The sequence below is a fragment of the Sinocyclocheilus rhinocerous genome, unplaced genomic scaffold, assembly GCF_001515625.1.
Source record: "Sinocyclocheilus rhinocerous isolate Xijiao unplaced genomic scaffold, SAMN03320098_v1.1 scaffold968, whole genome shotgun sequence".
Lineage (NCBI taxonomy): Eukaryota > Metazoa > Chordata > Actinopteri > Cypriniformes > Cyprinidae > Sinocyclocheilus > Sinocyclocheilus rhinocerous.
The window spans coordinates 483,967-502,368 of NW_015662082.1; the positions used below are offsets into that span (position 1 = coordinate 483,967).

Consider the following 18,402-nt stretch of genomic DNA (forward strand, 5'->3'; position numbering starts at 1 on the left):
GTCGGGACACAAGATTCCATTGTTTCAGCACGTGTAGTGTGTCATAGTGGACGACAACCGATTCCACGTCTGCGATGCTTCACGACATCATGACAGAAAGACTAGCATGATTAATTTTTTTTCCGTCGTCCACAACGAGTTCTGTCACATTGGTGACGTTGACCAATAGCAGCACAGAAGCTCTTTCATACACAGGTTTCAAACATAGTGAAACAAAATAATTATGAGATGGAGGAAAGGTTCGTGGAGCTGTGGCAACAGTACTCCTGCCTGTATGATGTGTCATCGAGGGACTACCACGACAGAACAAAGAAAGAAAAATGCTGGCGAACACTATAGCGGAAGCGCTTCAGCAATGTTTACACTCTTGTTTTCGGAAGTCAGTCGCTAGTTCCGCCTTCTCGATGACATCACGCGCGTCGTTAAAGACGGCACACGATGAATGGTCGGGAAGCAACGTGTAGTCTGACATGTTTCTTGTCCACGACACGACAAGATTTTAGGAGTCAAAATCGTGTAATCTGACACAGTGACTATCGTGACCGACAAAAATATTGTGTAGTCTGAACCCAGCATAAGACATGCCTAAACCAGCTGGAAGACCAACTAGCTGTCCAGTTAAATTATCTAAAAGCCTGCTTGGCTAGGCTGGAGGATCAGTTAGACCAGTTGAAGAGAAACCTAAACCAGCTAAGGCATTGATAAACCAGCTAGAAGATTAACTGGCAGCTTAAAACCTGCTTGGCCAAGCTGGAAGACCGACTAGACCAGCTAAGACCAACATAAACCATACTATTAAAGACTAGCACACCAGCATTTGCTGGTTTACGCCAGTAGTTTCAGTAGGTGTAGGTAAAATAATCACCACAACTCCAACATCTGTTTTTATGCTCTGAGCCATGTCTAGTATAACTGAAATCCATTCTGGCATATTCTATTGTTATATTAAACATCTAATAAGGATGCATTACAGTCTTAAACACATGGAATCTATGCATGTGCATAAAAATACTTACCCAGGCGATGGCCATGATGCCTAAAGCAAAAAGACTGGGGCCCAGAAGGTTCCACAGGCCATGGCGGTCCAGCTGTAAGGCCATTGACAGAGCCATCGCCCCCAGCAAGTACAGCACCTGGTAGGAGAGAGGCAAATATTAGTCCAAACATCGAAAACCCATCATGTCTAGAGGTGATCCCCAGTCCAATTAGGACCATCTTGCACTGGCCACCCTCTGTCAGACAGACTGTAAGTAAAGAGAGGTGGTGCTAAAAATTTTTCTCTCACTCTCTTTCCTTCCTTCCTAAAGTTCAGAACTGTTGTGACATGAGTGATTTGATTAGTGTCTGCAAACTGCAGCACTCAGCAAAACACATTCACAGGCATGCACACGCAATCACCTAACGCATATAGATGCGTTCTCCCTAGAGGAGAGCTTTTGTTCTTGTTCTCTCCATTAGACGCTTCCATCACAAACAGTAGTCCTCTCACTCTCTGATTCTAAATGACTCAAACATGAAGTTAATCACATTCTTACTGTCTTTCTCCCTGTGCTCCTTTCCTTAAAGCTCACTCTTTCCCTCTGCAGTTGAGCAGCTGAAGACTGAACTACAGAGAGTGTGCACATACACACACCTGAAAGTGTCCACCTATATTTCCTCAGCTCCACAGCGAAATGTCACCATCATTATGACAGCACATGACAACCTGCTGACATTCGTATATTTACACTTTACTGAGGTGGACAAAATTTCTGCTCTCTTGCACATCTTGGGAAGCTCTTTTCTTGGCAATATAGTCCATGAAAAACTACTGGCCTCTATGAATCACACAAAATGAATTTATAGAAATTGATGACACAAGAAATATCTAGCATTTCTGGGCCCCAGGGCCTTCATTTGTAATTTTAACAATCAGATTGTGGTTCTTATATACAGTGGCCCTAAAAAGATAATTTTAGTCATATACACTCCTTTTCAAATGTTTGAGGTCAGTAAGATTTTTAATGCTTTTTAAAGGAATCTCTTATGCTCATCAAGGCTGCATTTTTAAATTAAAATATACCATAAAAGCAGTAATATTGTGAAATATTATTGCAATTTAAAAAAAAATCTATTTTAATATACTTTAAAATGTAATTTATTCTTGTGATTGAAAATCTGAATTTTCAGCAGCCTTTACTTCAGTCTTCAGTGTCAGCTGATTGCTCAGAAATTATTCTAATATGCTGATTTGGTGCTCAAGAATTTCTTATTATTATCAATGTTGCTTAATATATATATGTATATATCTTTTTATTTTTTTTTATCTTGAAACTGTGATACAATTTTTTTCAGGATTATTTAATGAATAGAAAGTTCAAAAGAACAGTATTTATTTAAAATAGAAACAATTTATGACATTAATTCTTTACTGTCACCCTTTTTATATATAAATTGAATGCATTCTTGCTGAACAAAAGATTATTTTAATTTAAATTAATTGCTTTATATATTGACCCCAAACGTTTGAATAGTAGTGTAAATTTCAACTTGGTTAGATTTTTTTTCTTGTTTATTCAATGCAAACACACGTTTTGAGCTCACTGAATATTAGCCACACTTTGGAAGCACAGAGTGAAAAAACACAAGGTTTATGGAAATTGAATGTGTTTTGAGTTTTGCATCTGAGTGATTTTTACCTGTTTGATAATGGATTTGAGTCTGGCCATGGCGATGACAGTGACCCATACAGACATGAGTGAGCCGAGGAAGTCACAGAACTGCAGCACGTCGTACTCCATGATGCAGAAGACCACAATGCCTGGCTGGTCACAGGCATGATAAAACTGTTCAGGGGTGAAAGAAGAAAACAAAAGGTCAGAGGAAGCATGAATAAAATATGACACTCTGACATGTCACTGGTTCTTGCCACTGATATGCTGAATTAGGACTCATGAATGGTTTGTGAGATAGTCAGCAGGTCTTCAAGCACCTATTGCATTAATTAGACATATTTGTTCAATACAGGAACAAAACAGAATGCAAATCTAATATAAAATGTAAAGTATACAACAGTTAGTTCCAGTTCTTTAATCTGACTGGTCCGTTAATTTAATGTACAAGTTACAATCGCTTTGAACATACCTCATTCAGTCAGAATTTAGAGTTGGGATTATTCCTTTTTATTATTTTTGAAGCTGTACATTTCTTTATTTCATTTGAGGTGATTCATGAAGACAGAGGAATATTACCTGTTAATGTCAACATAGCAACTGAAATATGTATGCTAGCCCCATTTTGGGTATATGTTTTTGATAGGTCTTCAAACTCACAGTGGAAAAGAACATGGTGAATATATAGACAGACGCCTCCAGCAGGTAATGACTGCGGATGGCGATGGTCACAGGTGGGACGAACATCAGGTTGCTGAGGCACAGAAGGAGAGTTGAGAGCAGCTGGAAGCCGTATGAGTATGCCTCTGTGTTGTCCGTGCAACCCCAGCCATCCCAACCTAGAAAAGCACACATGCGTTACTGACCAAAATGGTCCTAATGGTCCTGACTCAAAATGGCCTAGAAAGAAATCGTTTTAAACATGTATCTGGAATGCTTCAGTCCCAGTTCACTGTAATTACATGGAAAAGAATGTGGAAAGCATGTCTTCAAAGTTTATTTTATGTTCTGCATAAGAAAGAAAGTCGTACAAGTTTGAAATGAGATGAAGGTGAGTAAATGACAGAATTTTCATTTTTGGATGCACCATCCCTTTGAAAGTAGGTACACTGCTGTTCAAAAGTTTGGGGTCAGTAAGGTTTTTTTAAAGTAAAGACTCATTAAATTGATCAAAAGTGGTTAAAAAAAGGATTTATATTTCAAGTAAATGCTGTTCATTTGAACTTACGTTTCATTAAAGAATCCTGGAGAAAAAAACATGCATTATGCACAACTGTTTTCAGCATTGATAATAATAACAAAGGTTTCTTGAGCAGCAAATCGGCATATTAGAATGATTTCTGAAGGATCATGTGCATTGAAGACAGGATTAATGACTGTTGAAAAGTCAGCTTTGCCATCAAAGGAATAAATTACATTTTAAAATATATTCAAACAGAAAACAGTTATTTTAAATGGCAATAATATTTCATAGTATTACTGTTTTTACTGTATTGCAGCTTCAGTGAGCATTAGAAACTTTTCAAAAAAATCTTTTTTGAAAAGGTAGTGTATGTAAAATATACCACTGTCCGTATCCGCAAAGCAAAGTAAGAAAGCGAAAAACAAATAAATAAAACACACACATTGGCAACGCATTTAAAACTAACAAAAGACGGGGAAAAAAACATCACAGAAATACACATGTACTTTCTTCCTCGTTCACACACACATTCTGTTCCTCATCTGTCAGCTGTTGTAAACAGCTTCATAAATATAGATTGGATTCGGGCAGCCTACTGTTATATAAACACCATGAAGGAAATAGATGTACTGCACCTCTAACCTCTCATAGAAAATGCCAGAAAACATACCACAAATCTCTCTGATTACGAAGCCTTAATTAATCAAACCACAAACAAAAATCCTCAAAGGCATGTAGTGATTGAAGTCTCGCTGAGTGTCGACAAAGAAGGTCAATTGAGCTTTACCAGACACTCGAGAACAGAGAAGAGCTTTGCATGCGTGCTGTATCAGAGCACTCAGCTGTTTGCCAGAAAACATTCATTAAAAGGGTAAATTTGTCTATGCTAATGACAAAAGAAAGTATGGGTAGGAATCCAGGGGGAGAGGGGAAACGAGGCACCAGAGCTTTATAATGACGCTGTAATTGAGAGGTTGTGATTAGCATATTTCCCAGGATCGTCAAATGTCCTCTAATTAAAAACCACTTGATTTGTGATCTCATAGTTATAGAGCGACATGATTGGCACATGTGTCATTGAACCATTCAACATGCCAATTAACTTTGATTGGCATCTGACAGTAGAGGAGAAAAATAATAACTGGAATTATAAAATATTAACCACAGGGGGGATAACACCCTGGGGAGGGGGATAGACTTGTTCACTTAGTTAAAAGACTCAGAATTCCTGCTCCTTCATTTTAAAAAGGATTTATATTTCAAGTAAATGCTGTTCATTTGAACTTACGTTTCATTAAAGAATCCTGGAGAAAAAAAACATGCATTATGCACAACTGTTTTCAGCATTGATAATAATAACAAAGGTTTCTTGAGCAGCAAATCAGCATATTAGAATGATTTCTGAAGGATCATGTGCATTGAAGACTGGATTAATGACTGTTGAAAAGTCAGCTTTGCCATCAAAGGAATAAATTACATTTTAAAATATATTCAAACAGAAAACAGTTATTTTAAATGGCAATAATATTTCATAGTATTACTGTTTTTACTGTATTGCAGCTTCAGTGAGCATTAGAAACTTTTCAAAAAAATCTTTTTTGAAAAGGTAGTGTATGTAAAATATACCACTGTCCGTATCCGCAAAGCAAAGTAAGAAAGCGAAAAACAAATAAATAAAACACACACATTGGCAACGCATTTAAAACTAACAAAAGACGGGGAAAAAAACATCACAGAAATACACATGTACTTTCTTCCTCGTTCACACACACATTCTGTTCCTCATCTGTCAGCTGTTGTAAACAGCTTCATAAATATAGATTGGATTCGGGCAGCCTACTGTTATATAAACACCATGAAGGAAATAGATGTACTGCACCTCTAACCTCTCATAGAAAATGCCAGAAAACATACCACAAATCTCTCTGATTACGAAGCCTTAATTAGTCAAACCACAAACAAAAATCCTCAAAGGCATGTAGTGATTGAAGTCTCGCTGAGTGTCGACAAAGAAGGTCAATTGAGCTTTACCAGACACTCGAGAACAGAGAAGAGCTTTGCATGCGTGCTGTATCAGAGCACTCAGCTGTTTGCCAGAAAACATTCATTAAAAGGGTAAATTTGTCTATGCTAATGACAAAAGAAAGTATGGGTAGGAATCCAGGGGGAGAGGGGAAACGAGGCAACAGAGCTTTATAATGACGCTGTAATTGAGAGGTTGTGATTAGCATATTTCCCAGGATCGTCAAATGTCCTCTAATTAAAAACCACTTGATTTGTGATCTCATAGTTATAGAGCGACATGATTGGCACATGTGTCATTGAACCATTCAACATGCCAATTAACTTTGATTGGCATCTGACAGTAGAGGAGAAAAATAATAACTGGAATTATAAAATATTAACCACAGGGGGGATAACACCCTGGGGAGGGGGATAGACTTGTTCACTTAGTTAAAAGACTCAGAATTCCTGCTCCTTCATTTTGCTTCATTTTCCTGAAATTACTTTTCCTCAGCAAGAATGCACATAATTAATCAAAAGTGACGATAAAAACATCTATAATGTTACAAAATGTTTCTATTTAAAATAAATAGAACAATTAAATATACTGTAACTTTCCAACTTTCTATTTATCAAATAATCTAATTACAACTGTTTTTAAGGCTAATAATAAGAAGAAATGTTTCTTAAACACTAAATCAGCATATTAGAATGATCTCTGGAGGATTGGAGTAACGGCTGCTGACAATTCAGCCTAGAATAAATTACATTTTAAAAAATAAACAAATAATTTAACTGTAATGATATTTTACAGTACTTCTGATCAAATAAATGCAGCCTTGGTGAGCATGAGAAACTTTTCAAAAACAAGAAAAACCCTTACCTGCACAATGCAGACAAAAGACAGAGAGAAAAATATCTAAATATATATGCACAATATATTAGATTTTTTTGGTCACACTTTATTTTAAGATCCAATTCTCGCTATTAACAAACCATTATACTTTTGCCTCAGTAAACTCCTAATTTGCTGCTTATTAATAGTTAGTAAGGTAGTTGTTAAGTTTATGTATCGGGATTAGAAATGCAGAATATGGTCATGTAGAATAAGTGCTTTATAAGTACTAATAAACAGCTAATATGTTAATAATAGGCATGCAAATAAACAACTAATTAATAGTGAGAATTGGTCCCTATACTAAAGTGTTACCGATTTTTTAATCTTGACCAAAATATCACCAGGTTTTTGCTGATTCCCAGGCATAAACATTATCTAGTATGTGTGAACTGATTCTTAAATTCCTCTGCCTTTAAAACCTAGAATGTAAATGTAAAACACTATGAAACAGTCAATTTATTACACACACCAGAAAATTCAAAGACAATGCATTTAATTGTTCTTCTCTGATTTACAACAATGGTTTTACATAAGAGAACACATGGGTTAAGAAAGGTTTTGAGTGCTCACCTGCTTTACACTCGCATGCAGCATACAGGTAGTTGTTGGTGCGCAGGAGTTTGCACTGGCCATAGGTGCCACAGTCATTGATGCAGGGGGTCAGGTAAGAGCGAAGATACACCTCAGCTGTCACATTATTACACATTTCAAATCTATACAAGAACATGGAGATGATAAGAAAGAAGTGAAAAGTGGAATTTTAGGAAATTATGCTTTTAGGAAAACTACCAAGAATGAACAGTGTGAAATGTCTTTGAACATTCTGTGAATTCTAAGAATTCTAAGAATACATGCAGTTACAATAAATGGGGATTGAAGCTTTTAGGGTTGCAAAAGCGTTCAAGCTTTGTGTGAGAAACAGCCCAAAATTAGAGATATTATCTTGTGTGTTTCTGACACACAGCTACAGTATGGCTTGACAAGAATTATAGTTCACAAGTCGCACAGATCATTTTTTATGATATTTTTATTGTGCTTTTGTGTTCTTTTCTTGAGGTTGAACTCCTCAGTCCCATTCATTGTACTTTCATAGAAAATACAAAGCAGCACAGTCTTGTAAATAACTCATTTTGTGTTCAGTGGAAGAGAGAAAAAGTCACACAAACAACATGAGGGTGAGTAAATGATAACAGAACCTTCATTCGGGTTAACTATTCCTTTAAGATAATATGGGATGTAAACATGTGAAAGTTACAGTAAAACTGTTTCAAAATGATCTCACATTCAAATGCAAGCAGGTATGCTATAATCTCTATGGTAGTGTGAAAATACATACTGTACAGCCTCTTTGTGCAATTTTAAAAGAAGATATCAAATTAACATGAACTCTCACTGTCAGATTTCATTGTCGTTTTGAATCAGATAAAGTAAGGTTATGAGAGTCTAGGTCAACATAAAAGTGTATTTAGGAATTGTTTCACAAGTACTGTATTTCAGAGCAGCAAATAGGAAACATCCCACAGTTCACATGCTGCTACTACTGCACTTGCTAAATGTTGAAGAAGGTAAATATTTTCCATCCTTTTCTCAGCAACTGCAGTCTGATAATTTAGTGCAGAAACACAAACAGAAAGAAATGCAAATGTGTTCACCCGTGTTCAGTGGCACACAGGGACCGCAGACTCAGATACCACGTGCCTGTCTGTGGGTAGGGAATCCTCAGCTTGGTGATATTTGTGGTGGTGTTAATGGAGAGATGAAATCCTGAAACTGACTCTGATAAAGAAAGAGCACAAATGGGTAAAGGACAAGAAAACCTAGTGCCACCATTTGCTGTGACTGAACTGAGCGTTCTAAAGAAAAACATCTGAGTGATGTGCTCAACCATAAAATGGACCATAAAAGAAAATTCATGTGGTAGAAGCAAGTTTACCACATCTCACCTGCAGCCATGAGATGCTATTTATGTTGCATTTGCATAGAAATGGCGACATATTTCTTTGTTTCAACTGAATTGTTTCCAAAAAAGGCACTTCATTGTTTTTATTGCCATGATTTTGGATCAAAGCCCTAGGGAACTTGAGTTGTCTTCATGAACATTACAGCAAAGGGCAATGGCCCAAAGCAATTTAAAAGACAATCAGAAATAAATTTAAACATTGTCTGTCCACTGCAAAAACATATGGTAACAGTTTTTCAACACAGTTTTTCATCAAACACGTGACACTAAAATAGTGTCATGAACATTAACAAAACAACATAAAATTTAACATAAAACACACTATGGTACATAATTAATAACAAACATATAAAAAAACTACTTTAATAGAATAGAATCAAATTTGATGTATTCACAATATTTTTTTCACTATAAATTATAAGGTAAAAAAACTAATAAGAGGTACTGTAAGTAGATATGTTTTACTTATAATATAATGTAATGTAATGTAGTATAATATATCAATATCAATATATTTACTAATTTAATAATTTTTCACTGTATACTATATGGTAAGATAACTTGCAATTAGCCTATTACTATTATGTATTTTTTAATAGTAAAAATAAAAATGTTTTTGCTATTTTATTTTAGCATTCCTTTTTTTTTAAATTAAAATTGCAAACAATATTACAAAATGTGATGGTGAAGATACTATACAAACTGCATATGGCCTAAAGAGATTCATCTTAGACTAAATCATAGACTGTCCTACCAGATTCACATGAGACTGATGTGTTGTCGTGAAGGGACAGCGGCATCCCATGATTCAGGCAGCCAAAGATCGTAATATTCTCTCCTCTCACTGAAGACTAGAGGGGGAAAAAAAGACAAAATAGGTTTGAATCCTGTTAAAGATAAGTGAACATCAAAGTAAATTATCAAGTTACTTTAGTGGGTGACACAAAGCAGGTCATACGAGGGTTTGGCAGGCAAAGGAGAAGGCTGTGATATAACTGTTCGAGATGTGATAATTTCATAGGAATATCAAAGGAAAAGAGGTTCTTTGTAGCTGAGCGAAAGGCCAATCATCTCCCGCTGCAAGCCCCCTATCCTATGAAAATAAAGATGTTCGCCCTTGCCTTTCACCCCATTCGTAAATAATACAGAGAGGCCTGATGAATAAGCAAATCCAGGACATGAGGCAAATTAGTGATCTCTCTCACATGCACAAATTGTGGGGGAGAGAGAGAGAAAGGAAAAATAACACTTTGAAGCAAAGTATCATGTTCTTTGACTAATCAGAGTTATTCATGACATTTTATGACAGCAAGCAGTCGGACAGGTATGATATAGGTTAATAATTCAATGACATGTCATGTTCTATGTGCCATCTCAACCCCAAATAAACCACATACATGCCCTCTGAGGGCTCCAAAAAGTCAACCTTTAATCTCTAATCTGGACCTCAAGAAATAATAGTGCTCAAGAGTCTGAATTTTTAAAATGCATTAAGGAGTGATCCTAAGTTTATAGCAAGTGCAATGTAACAGCTGTGTTCATATTTAAAGGTGAAGTGTATAATTTCAGAGTTCACCAAACAGAACTGAACTTGTAGAAACAGGCAGGTGGTATTTATTTATTTATGTAGTTTGAGTGACGAAAGATGCTCAAGCGTAGTTCAGGCAGACCACAGTGTGACAGCCAGCATCAGCTGATGCTCAGCTGATTGTAACTCCTCCCACTACAATTAAATAAGATATATAAATTCATCCGTACTCATTTTGTCGAAGCGTCACTTCCTGTTTGTTGCTGCCGTGTGTTTTGAGTTTGAGCTCCGTCAAGTTAATTCTTTGTCGTCTAATTTTTTATCTTAAAATCAATTTTATACACCATAATTTTCGTTTCTATAACGTGTGAATATATCCCCTATCGTATTCTACGACAAAAACAATCAGAGCGCCTTGTTATCACTAGTTCTATTTTGACTTCCCGAGTCTGCTATTAGCATATAGCCCGCTAGCATCGCCAGCGTGGTTGCCGATAATCTCGCTTACATTACTAATACTCTATTCACACACATTACCATTGTTTTACTCACACTAAATATTGTAGAAACTTAATTTGCTGTAAAGTTGCTTTGCAATGATTTGTATCGTGAAAAGCGCTGTACAGATAAACTTGACTTGAATTGACTCACACTTGCCTTAATCTGTCTCCTCGTGCTCAATAAACCATGCTATTTCACAAATTAAGCCTGGTGAATCTTGGCATTGTCATCCTGGAATATGTACATGTGTGCATCTTCTGACATGGTTGTTTTTTTTTAAGTAAAAATCTACGCACTGCATCAGTTAGAGTTAAAACAATTGTTGCAAAACATACAACGTGTCAGAAACATGTTAATAATCCAATCCTAAACTCTTCAGTATTTGCTTATTTAAATCTAAATGGCAACTTTTTTTGGCCAGGCAGTGTATGTACAGTATATATAAACAAACATTATTTATACATATTATAATATAATAAATTCATACAAAATAACCATACCCTGAGAATTTCTGTACTATTCACATTTGTGATATCTAGTCTGTCTGTTTTAGCAAGCTTTAGTCATCCATCATTGTAAATCTATAGCACTGTCTCCTCCTGTATAAGACCTGACAGCTGTAGAAAATAGACAATAAAGAAGAAGAGCCACTGTCTGTGACATAGGATTGTCTGTCATGTAATCTAAATGAACCAAGAGAATCTCAACCACAGGCTTTTATCGAGCCAGTGTTTTTAGTAATCAGTACAACAGCAACTGAAATTTCCCGGCTTCTCTTTTACTCGATATTCAGCGTGGAGTGCTTTAATGTCAATGCTGTGCCAAGCACCTGTGTTGAGCTGGCCTCAGACCAGACCCCAATCAGGGATGTAAGTTTTTAACAATGATGGATGACCAGCTGGGTTCACTCAGGGCAGCTCTTGGCTGTCATTCAAGATGGTTTAAAAATGATCAGCCCACAAATGTTTCCTCCATGCATTTCAAAACTGTAGTGACCACAAAATGGTTGACACGTCTGCTGTCAAATGTAAAAGCCGCATCAACCGCAGTATTGGCATTCATTAGATAGGGCAACACCTGATGAGTGGAAAGAATTGATTGCAACAGTAGGAGAAGCAATGATGAGCAGTATTTGCTGTTAAGAATGAATATTATGCCAATAACTGGGATAGAATACATTTTTTTAATTCCTTGGAATGTTTGTGGCCTTTTGGAAACATACTTGACAAAGGAAGCAATGAAAGACAACTTCACGTCCTCTTTATCTTGACCCAGAATGCAAGCTGACTACGTAAGTTGTAATGAAATGGAAATAGCGACAAATCTTTTGTTTTGTGTTATGACGTTTATGCAAGTGAAACGGATAATCAAAAAAGAAGGATTTTCTTTCTCCTGAAAATGTTAATTAATGTTATCGCAATGGACTAAGATTTACTGACTTCGTTCACACAGGGTATAATTACTTCCCCTGTAAAAATTGATAATTTTTGTAATAAAAAAAAAAATTTATTTGACCTTGTTACACTTGTGGTGTTCCCAGTCAAAAATAACCGGCCTACAGAAAATAGCTTATAAATCTCATGTTGTGCTATATTATCACCAAATATGGGATTTAATCTTTTTGCCAACTTGTTTTCTTTCAAATAGGACTGGTTTTGTATTTATTTTTGCAATTGATTGATCATAGGCATCATTAATCTAAGCTTACGTACCTCAGTTTTTGAGTGAAAAAAAGCATTAATTGTGGATAATTTTGTCAATATTAAATTATGAAAAAAGTTGGTCTGATAGTATTAAAGTTGCACTCTAATTCATTAGAGGCCTACAGATTAAGCTCAGATTAATGAGGCCTACAACCAATATAACCAACAAATAAATACAAAATCAGTCCTAACTGAAAGAAAACAAGTTGACAAAAGATGGAAACCAAAATTTGGTGATAATATAGTATAGCAAGCGATTTACAAGCAATTTTAAAAGGATGATCATTGACACCAAGTGTTATAGGGATTTGAACAAAACACAAGGGTTAAAAAGGCTCGATTTATTCAGTAACGAAACACTACTAATGCATTTTGCTAGTAGACATGCAACAGCTAATGCGACTTTGTTTGGGACTATTTTCATTGGCAGAACAAAAACAGACACAGTAACTGGCAATATTGGGTCTAAAATGTAAGTTACTCAATATTTAATTTCCTGTTTATTGAACTGCTGTATAAAGACAGTATCACACTCACAATTGTGTTGTTTTCAGAACTCTTGTGATAATGCTTAATTATCAATAAAACTATGCAAAGTATCAATATAAACATAAAATTAAGTAGCACATTTTATTTAATTGACTATGCTTAAAGACTGGCCAAACTGAAAGCATTTTATGCTGCCAGAGTAAAAGGGCTGAGTTACATCTAATTTAGGGAAGCACAGAGAGCTTAATAAATTGAAGAACAAGGAAGGAAGAATGACACCCAGATGGGAGGAAAATCGAGGTTAATCAGATAAAAAACACTCTGTGTCTCGGCTCTCCTTTAAAGCTGATGGGGTCCAGTTATTTAGATCGGTTTCAGATCTTTTCATGTTACAGTACTCTGAACTTTTTTTAACTTTTCATCTTTAGTCAATGGAGTATAAGAAGAAAAAAGTATTTTAACTGCAAAGTCTTTCAACTGCAGTGCCATTAGAATCAGGCTGGCTTCCCAAAGCACTAAGAAAGATGTTAGTTGCACATAAGTACTTAATCTCTATGGCAAGTATCCTAATAGCATTGTTATCTAAGCAGTGCGAGGAAATGTAAATTGATAAGAGCCTCTGACTACTTGTAACCCATTACATGAACTTGGAACTTTTCCACTTACTTTTGCAGTTTATTAGGGAAAAGGGACACATAATAAACACTACTAATGCATCTTTATTATTGCAAAGATATTGTACAATATAATCAAGAATTTAAAAAAAAAAGTGTTGGTTAAAAAATGGCTTTTTAAAGCAATACGTCACAGTCTGCATGTCGCAGGTTGAATTTTTTACATAAACACAACAGGGTATACATTTGCATAGGCCTAATCTGATAAGCATAACTAACCTGTTCGAAATAGAGGGATAATAAATTATTATTATTAACAACAACAACAACAACAACAATAATTTAATTTAATTTAATTTAATTTAATTTAATTTAATTTAATTTAATTTAATTTAATTTAACGTGAGACTAGAGGCAGCATCTCCTAAATGAGCACACACACACATAAAGTACAACCTTCATATTAAGTGTCCAACATACATTAACTGCTACTTAATCAGTCTACATGCTGGTTGTCATTCTATTGTAAAATAAGAAGTTAAGATAATCTTCAAATGGTAAATTGCAACATTATCTGTATGCCTTGCAGCATTTTGAAATGCTATCCAATTCACTTTCTGTTTGAAATATGATAGTCCTGCTTACTAATTACAAATATGTTATTCTGTTTATCCTGCCAAGGCTGACATTTTTTGTTTGTCAGGCTTTGTTTTAAAAGGTCTTTTGCGGGACCTGGTACATTCGCAGGCTGCCTTCAGACTTGAAGTACGTAATTACCTCGGGAGCAACGAGCACTTGGTTCCATCAGAAATCACTTAAGACCTAACGGCAGGCCTGAGTCCGACTTGACCTCAAACTGTCCATGAGAGCCACTCAGAGCAGCTGAAGGGGGGAACAATTCCACACACACCCTCACAGATACACAGACTCACCTTCATGAAGGGTGGGCTTCCTCACACACAAACACACACACACACACTTCTCCTGTCCTTTGGCCTGTACTACAGCTCATTAGCCCAACACACTGGCTCAGCTCTCACCTCTTGGCTTTCTGTCAGGTGTACATGTCTGCTGGAGGACAAACTCATGAGCTGAAGGGACTCTGTGTATGTGTGTATGTCAGAAAAGCTGCCAAAACAGCGGGCTAAACCAATTACAATTAAGCAAGTCCAAAAATTCAGAGAGGTTAAAAAAGCTATTTAAGCCAATTACCATTAAAAAGTATGGGGTCAGTAAATCAGTAATTGATCAAATGGGAAAAAAATTTATCTATTAAAAAAAAGAAAGAATCTTTCTATTCATCAAAGTGCACTGAAAAACAAACCGCAGTGCACAACAAAAATATTAAGCAGCACAACTGTTTTCAACACTGATAAATAATAAATGTTTCTTGAGCACCAAATAAGCATATTAGTCTTTTTCTTTTATTTTTACACTGAAGACTGGAGTAATGGTTGAAATTAAATTAAAATTCAGCTTTGCTATCACAGGAAAAAAAAAAACATTTATTTTAAATAGTAATATTATTTCACAATATTACTGTTTTTACTGTATTTCTGGTTAAATAAATGCAGCCTTTGTGAACATAAGAGGCTTCTTTCAAAATATTTAAAAAAAATGTACTGACCCCAAACTTTTTAACATTAGAGTACGTGCTAGATACATGAAAAGAAAAACTAGTCTAGAAAATTTGCAATACGATCAAAAGTAATGACACTCATTACAAAAATGACAAGTTATATGAGATTTAACTCAAGGATGTCATTCATCGAAGGTCTGTAAATACCACTAAATAACAGTACTCTCTTGTTTTATTAAATATTGCAGGGTTTCGCATGGAAATGTATTAACAGTTCTACTAGATATTGCTGTTGTGCAGATTAGAGTCTATTGATGAAATTAAAGTCTGAAATTAGTATTTGATTCAAATAGCATTTGAGTGACCATATATTCAACTTCTTATAGGCTATATTGCGAGCAGACAACAGCGGCTTGGGAAATCTCCATGCAATGCCTTCAGGCACATCATATCTAAAACCATTATCTCGGTAGTACAGGGCATCAGTGCTATTATATCGTTTTTTAAAATTGAGACATTTCATCAAACAAGCCTGTAATGCCACTTGTGCTGTTCCTGATTTCTTTGGCTCCCTGAGTAATTGTCACTTTCATTTCATTAAAAGAAAATTCCTATTTTTGAGATTTTTGAGATGGATCCTGACATGAGGATGAGCCATTACTTCATCATTAGGGGTCGAGCACTGAAGCTGCTATGACAGCTACTGCATTCACTAGTACTCTTATTATTGTTCTCCTGCCCAGTGAGAGCCACTAGAACCGTGGGTTTAGGAATGTACAGATTGAAATGTCTGCTTACGAAGGCAGGAGTAATTGTTAATCCCGGTTAACGTATAAGCAGTATAACCCAGTATAAAACAAGATAACCCAGGATTCTGTTTTGGGTTTTGAGAATTCCAGCAATAACCCATTTATAATTCTCAGCCAATGTATCACGACAATACACTGACCTATTAAAGTGAACCGTTTCAGTGGTCCTACACTCCATGCTCTTAGCATAGTTTGGGAGCTACTCCTTCTAGACATTTACTACATTTACATGGACATCAGTAATCTAATTATGTACTTTATTCTGAATAAGACAATATTACGTTTAAGGTGTTTACAAGAGTTGCTTTTAGAAAATTCCTTTCATGTTCCCGTTTTACATGTTATAGTACATAGTTCGATTAATGGCACCACGTGACGCCATCCGACGTCCCCTCCGGAATTTAACGTATAAACATATAGTTTGTCTTAGTTATGATGCCATATACAGTTTTGGGTGTTCCATTTTTAATTTACTGAAAGCTTCAAGTGCAGTTAATTATTTGTCATGCTATACATGCAAACAGACGATGGCGTTGTTGAAGCCATTCTTTTGTTTGCCGTCAAACGGTTGACCACTGCCGTGTGTGTATCCTGTCGCAAAATGCGCTGAAAAGTCCTACATGACGGTAATAATGTGATTAAGGTGTTTACATGTCTATTCTGCTCTTCAGTAATGCGGCTAAAATAGGAATACTCCACATGTCTTAATTCGAATAGTGTTTACTTCGATTATGACTTTAGCCAGATTAAGGTAATCAAAAATCTCTGTTTACATGGTAGATTTTTAATCAGAGTATTGTCTTAATCGTATTAAAATCGGAGTATTGTTGTCCATGTAAACGTACTGATTGTCCAATTCTCACCAAATTTGGCTCCTGACCTAAAGACCTCTATCACAAAATATAATTTTTTTATATTCAAAACCATGCTGTCACAGCTACAGCTATACTGGGCTGTGTTGACTTAATGTGGTATTTCTTTTTGGCAAATGTCGAAGTTGTGGCAGTGTGATGTGTTTGTTAAAGATCTGTGCTGGAGGTCAGGACGTTGTTAGTTCAAATCTTACATGTAGTGACTCATGAAGCATTGTTGTTTCATTCTTCCCTTTGAGTTATGTGTTGTGGTGAGTACATGTTTTTCCTTAATGATGTAGTCAGGATTGGAAACTGGAATCTGAAGGGCAGCGAGGTGAATCAAGGACTGATCAGATGGACTCCTTCTAACGAACTGAGATAAATAATGCATAATACCTGAGGACATTTACCTGTTGTGTACTTTTCTGACAGTACAGCCATGTCATTTACCCCCTGCTGATTTCTGTTTTGAGGAAAACTCAGTCGGGAACTATTCCTCCATAATATACTTTGTGTTGCAATTCACTTTTCCATTGTCTGCTCTGTCCATCTTTCTGATGACTTGCCCTGAGTCCAGGAGAGGCCAGGTGCCTGCCGGTAGAAACAGGAATTGCTCCTATTAAGCGTGGTGCTCATAAACCTGAGATACGTCAATGGAGCAGACATCCATCATCTAGCCGTCTTATCAAGATATTTCCCTGATGGCAGCATATGGCTAGAAGACGGAAATCATTTATTTTACGACCATGGCACCCACTCACAGGGTTGCTCTGTAGTCTACCTTTAAAGAACCCTTTAAAAATGCCAGTAAAATACAAAAATACCACCAATCTTCATCTACCTTCCAAAGTGCTGATTAGAGAACTTGAACCTTCTCCTTCATAATCCAAACCATTTTAGCTGAAATGGAGCAGAGAAAGTCTCACTACTTTTTGAATATATTTGTAGTTAACTGGGATTTAATAATCAACAACAGACTGAACTTTTTTGAAGTTTATTTCCTGGCCTAAAAAAGCCCAGTCGACAGCATTTGTGACTTAGGCCCAATCCCAATTCTACCCCTTAGCCCTTCCCCTTTCCCCTACCCCTCCGTTTCACGAGTTCACGTGAAGGGGTAGGGGTGTCTTGATTCTCTTTTGGTTGGAGGGGTAGGGGTAAGGGGAAGGACCAGATAGCCCTTCAAACGAAGATTTTTAGGGACCACACTTCAAACGAAGGGGTATGAATTATCTCAGCATAAACCGGCTTCAGCGGCAACATGGCTGCCCGAGCGAACAAAAAGACACATAAATGTAAGCATTTTTGGCATTAATAAAGATTTTAACGAAAAGTAATCATTTGTTTTATGTTGCATTCAATCGTGAGTTCATATTACGGTCATGTTACTCAAAGAAATGTTTGCAAAAAATCGCTAATATTTGCTAACTAACGGCATATCAATACAGACTGCACAAAAGTGCCACAACATATGTTCATGTCTGATCAGGGTGATAACCATCGTAGACATTGAGGAGGGCTAGTACCCCCAATAATTAGAAATCGCTAAACCCTTTTCTCAAATATTGCCAATTCGAGAGAGAGAGAGAGAGAAGATGAAAGATGCGTTTATGCGCGTCTGTGCGTTTCTCT

At 36.2% G+C, this 18,402-nt stretch overlaps 1 protein-coding gene across 1 annotated transcript in view; it reads right to left on the minus strand.

Moving 5' to 3' along the window:
• Positions 1-18,402, minus strand: part of LOC107727436 (transmembrane protein 8B-like) — a 29,656-nt gene that overhangs the window by 7,784 nt on the left and 3,470 nt on the right. Inside the window, exons 2-7 of the mRNA XM_016537305.1 lie at positions 9,451-9,547; positions 8,389-8,512; positions 7,307-7,449; positions 3,312-3,490; positions 2,679-2,825; positions 1,017-1,133 (exon numbers count right to left, since the gene is read on the minus strand). Of these exons, the coding sequence (XP_016392791.1) occupies positions 1,017-1,133; positions 2,679-2,825; positions 3,312-3,490; positions 7,307-7,449; positions 8,389-8,512; positions 9,451-9,547 (807 nt within the window). The remainder of the gene's footprint in view (positions 1-1,016; positions 1,134-2,678; positions 2,826-3,311; positions 3,491-7,306; positions 7,450-8,388; positions 8,513-9,450; positions 9,548-18,402) is intronic.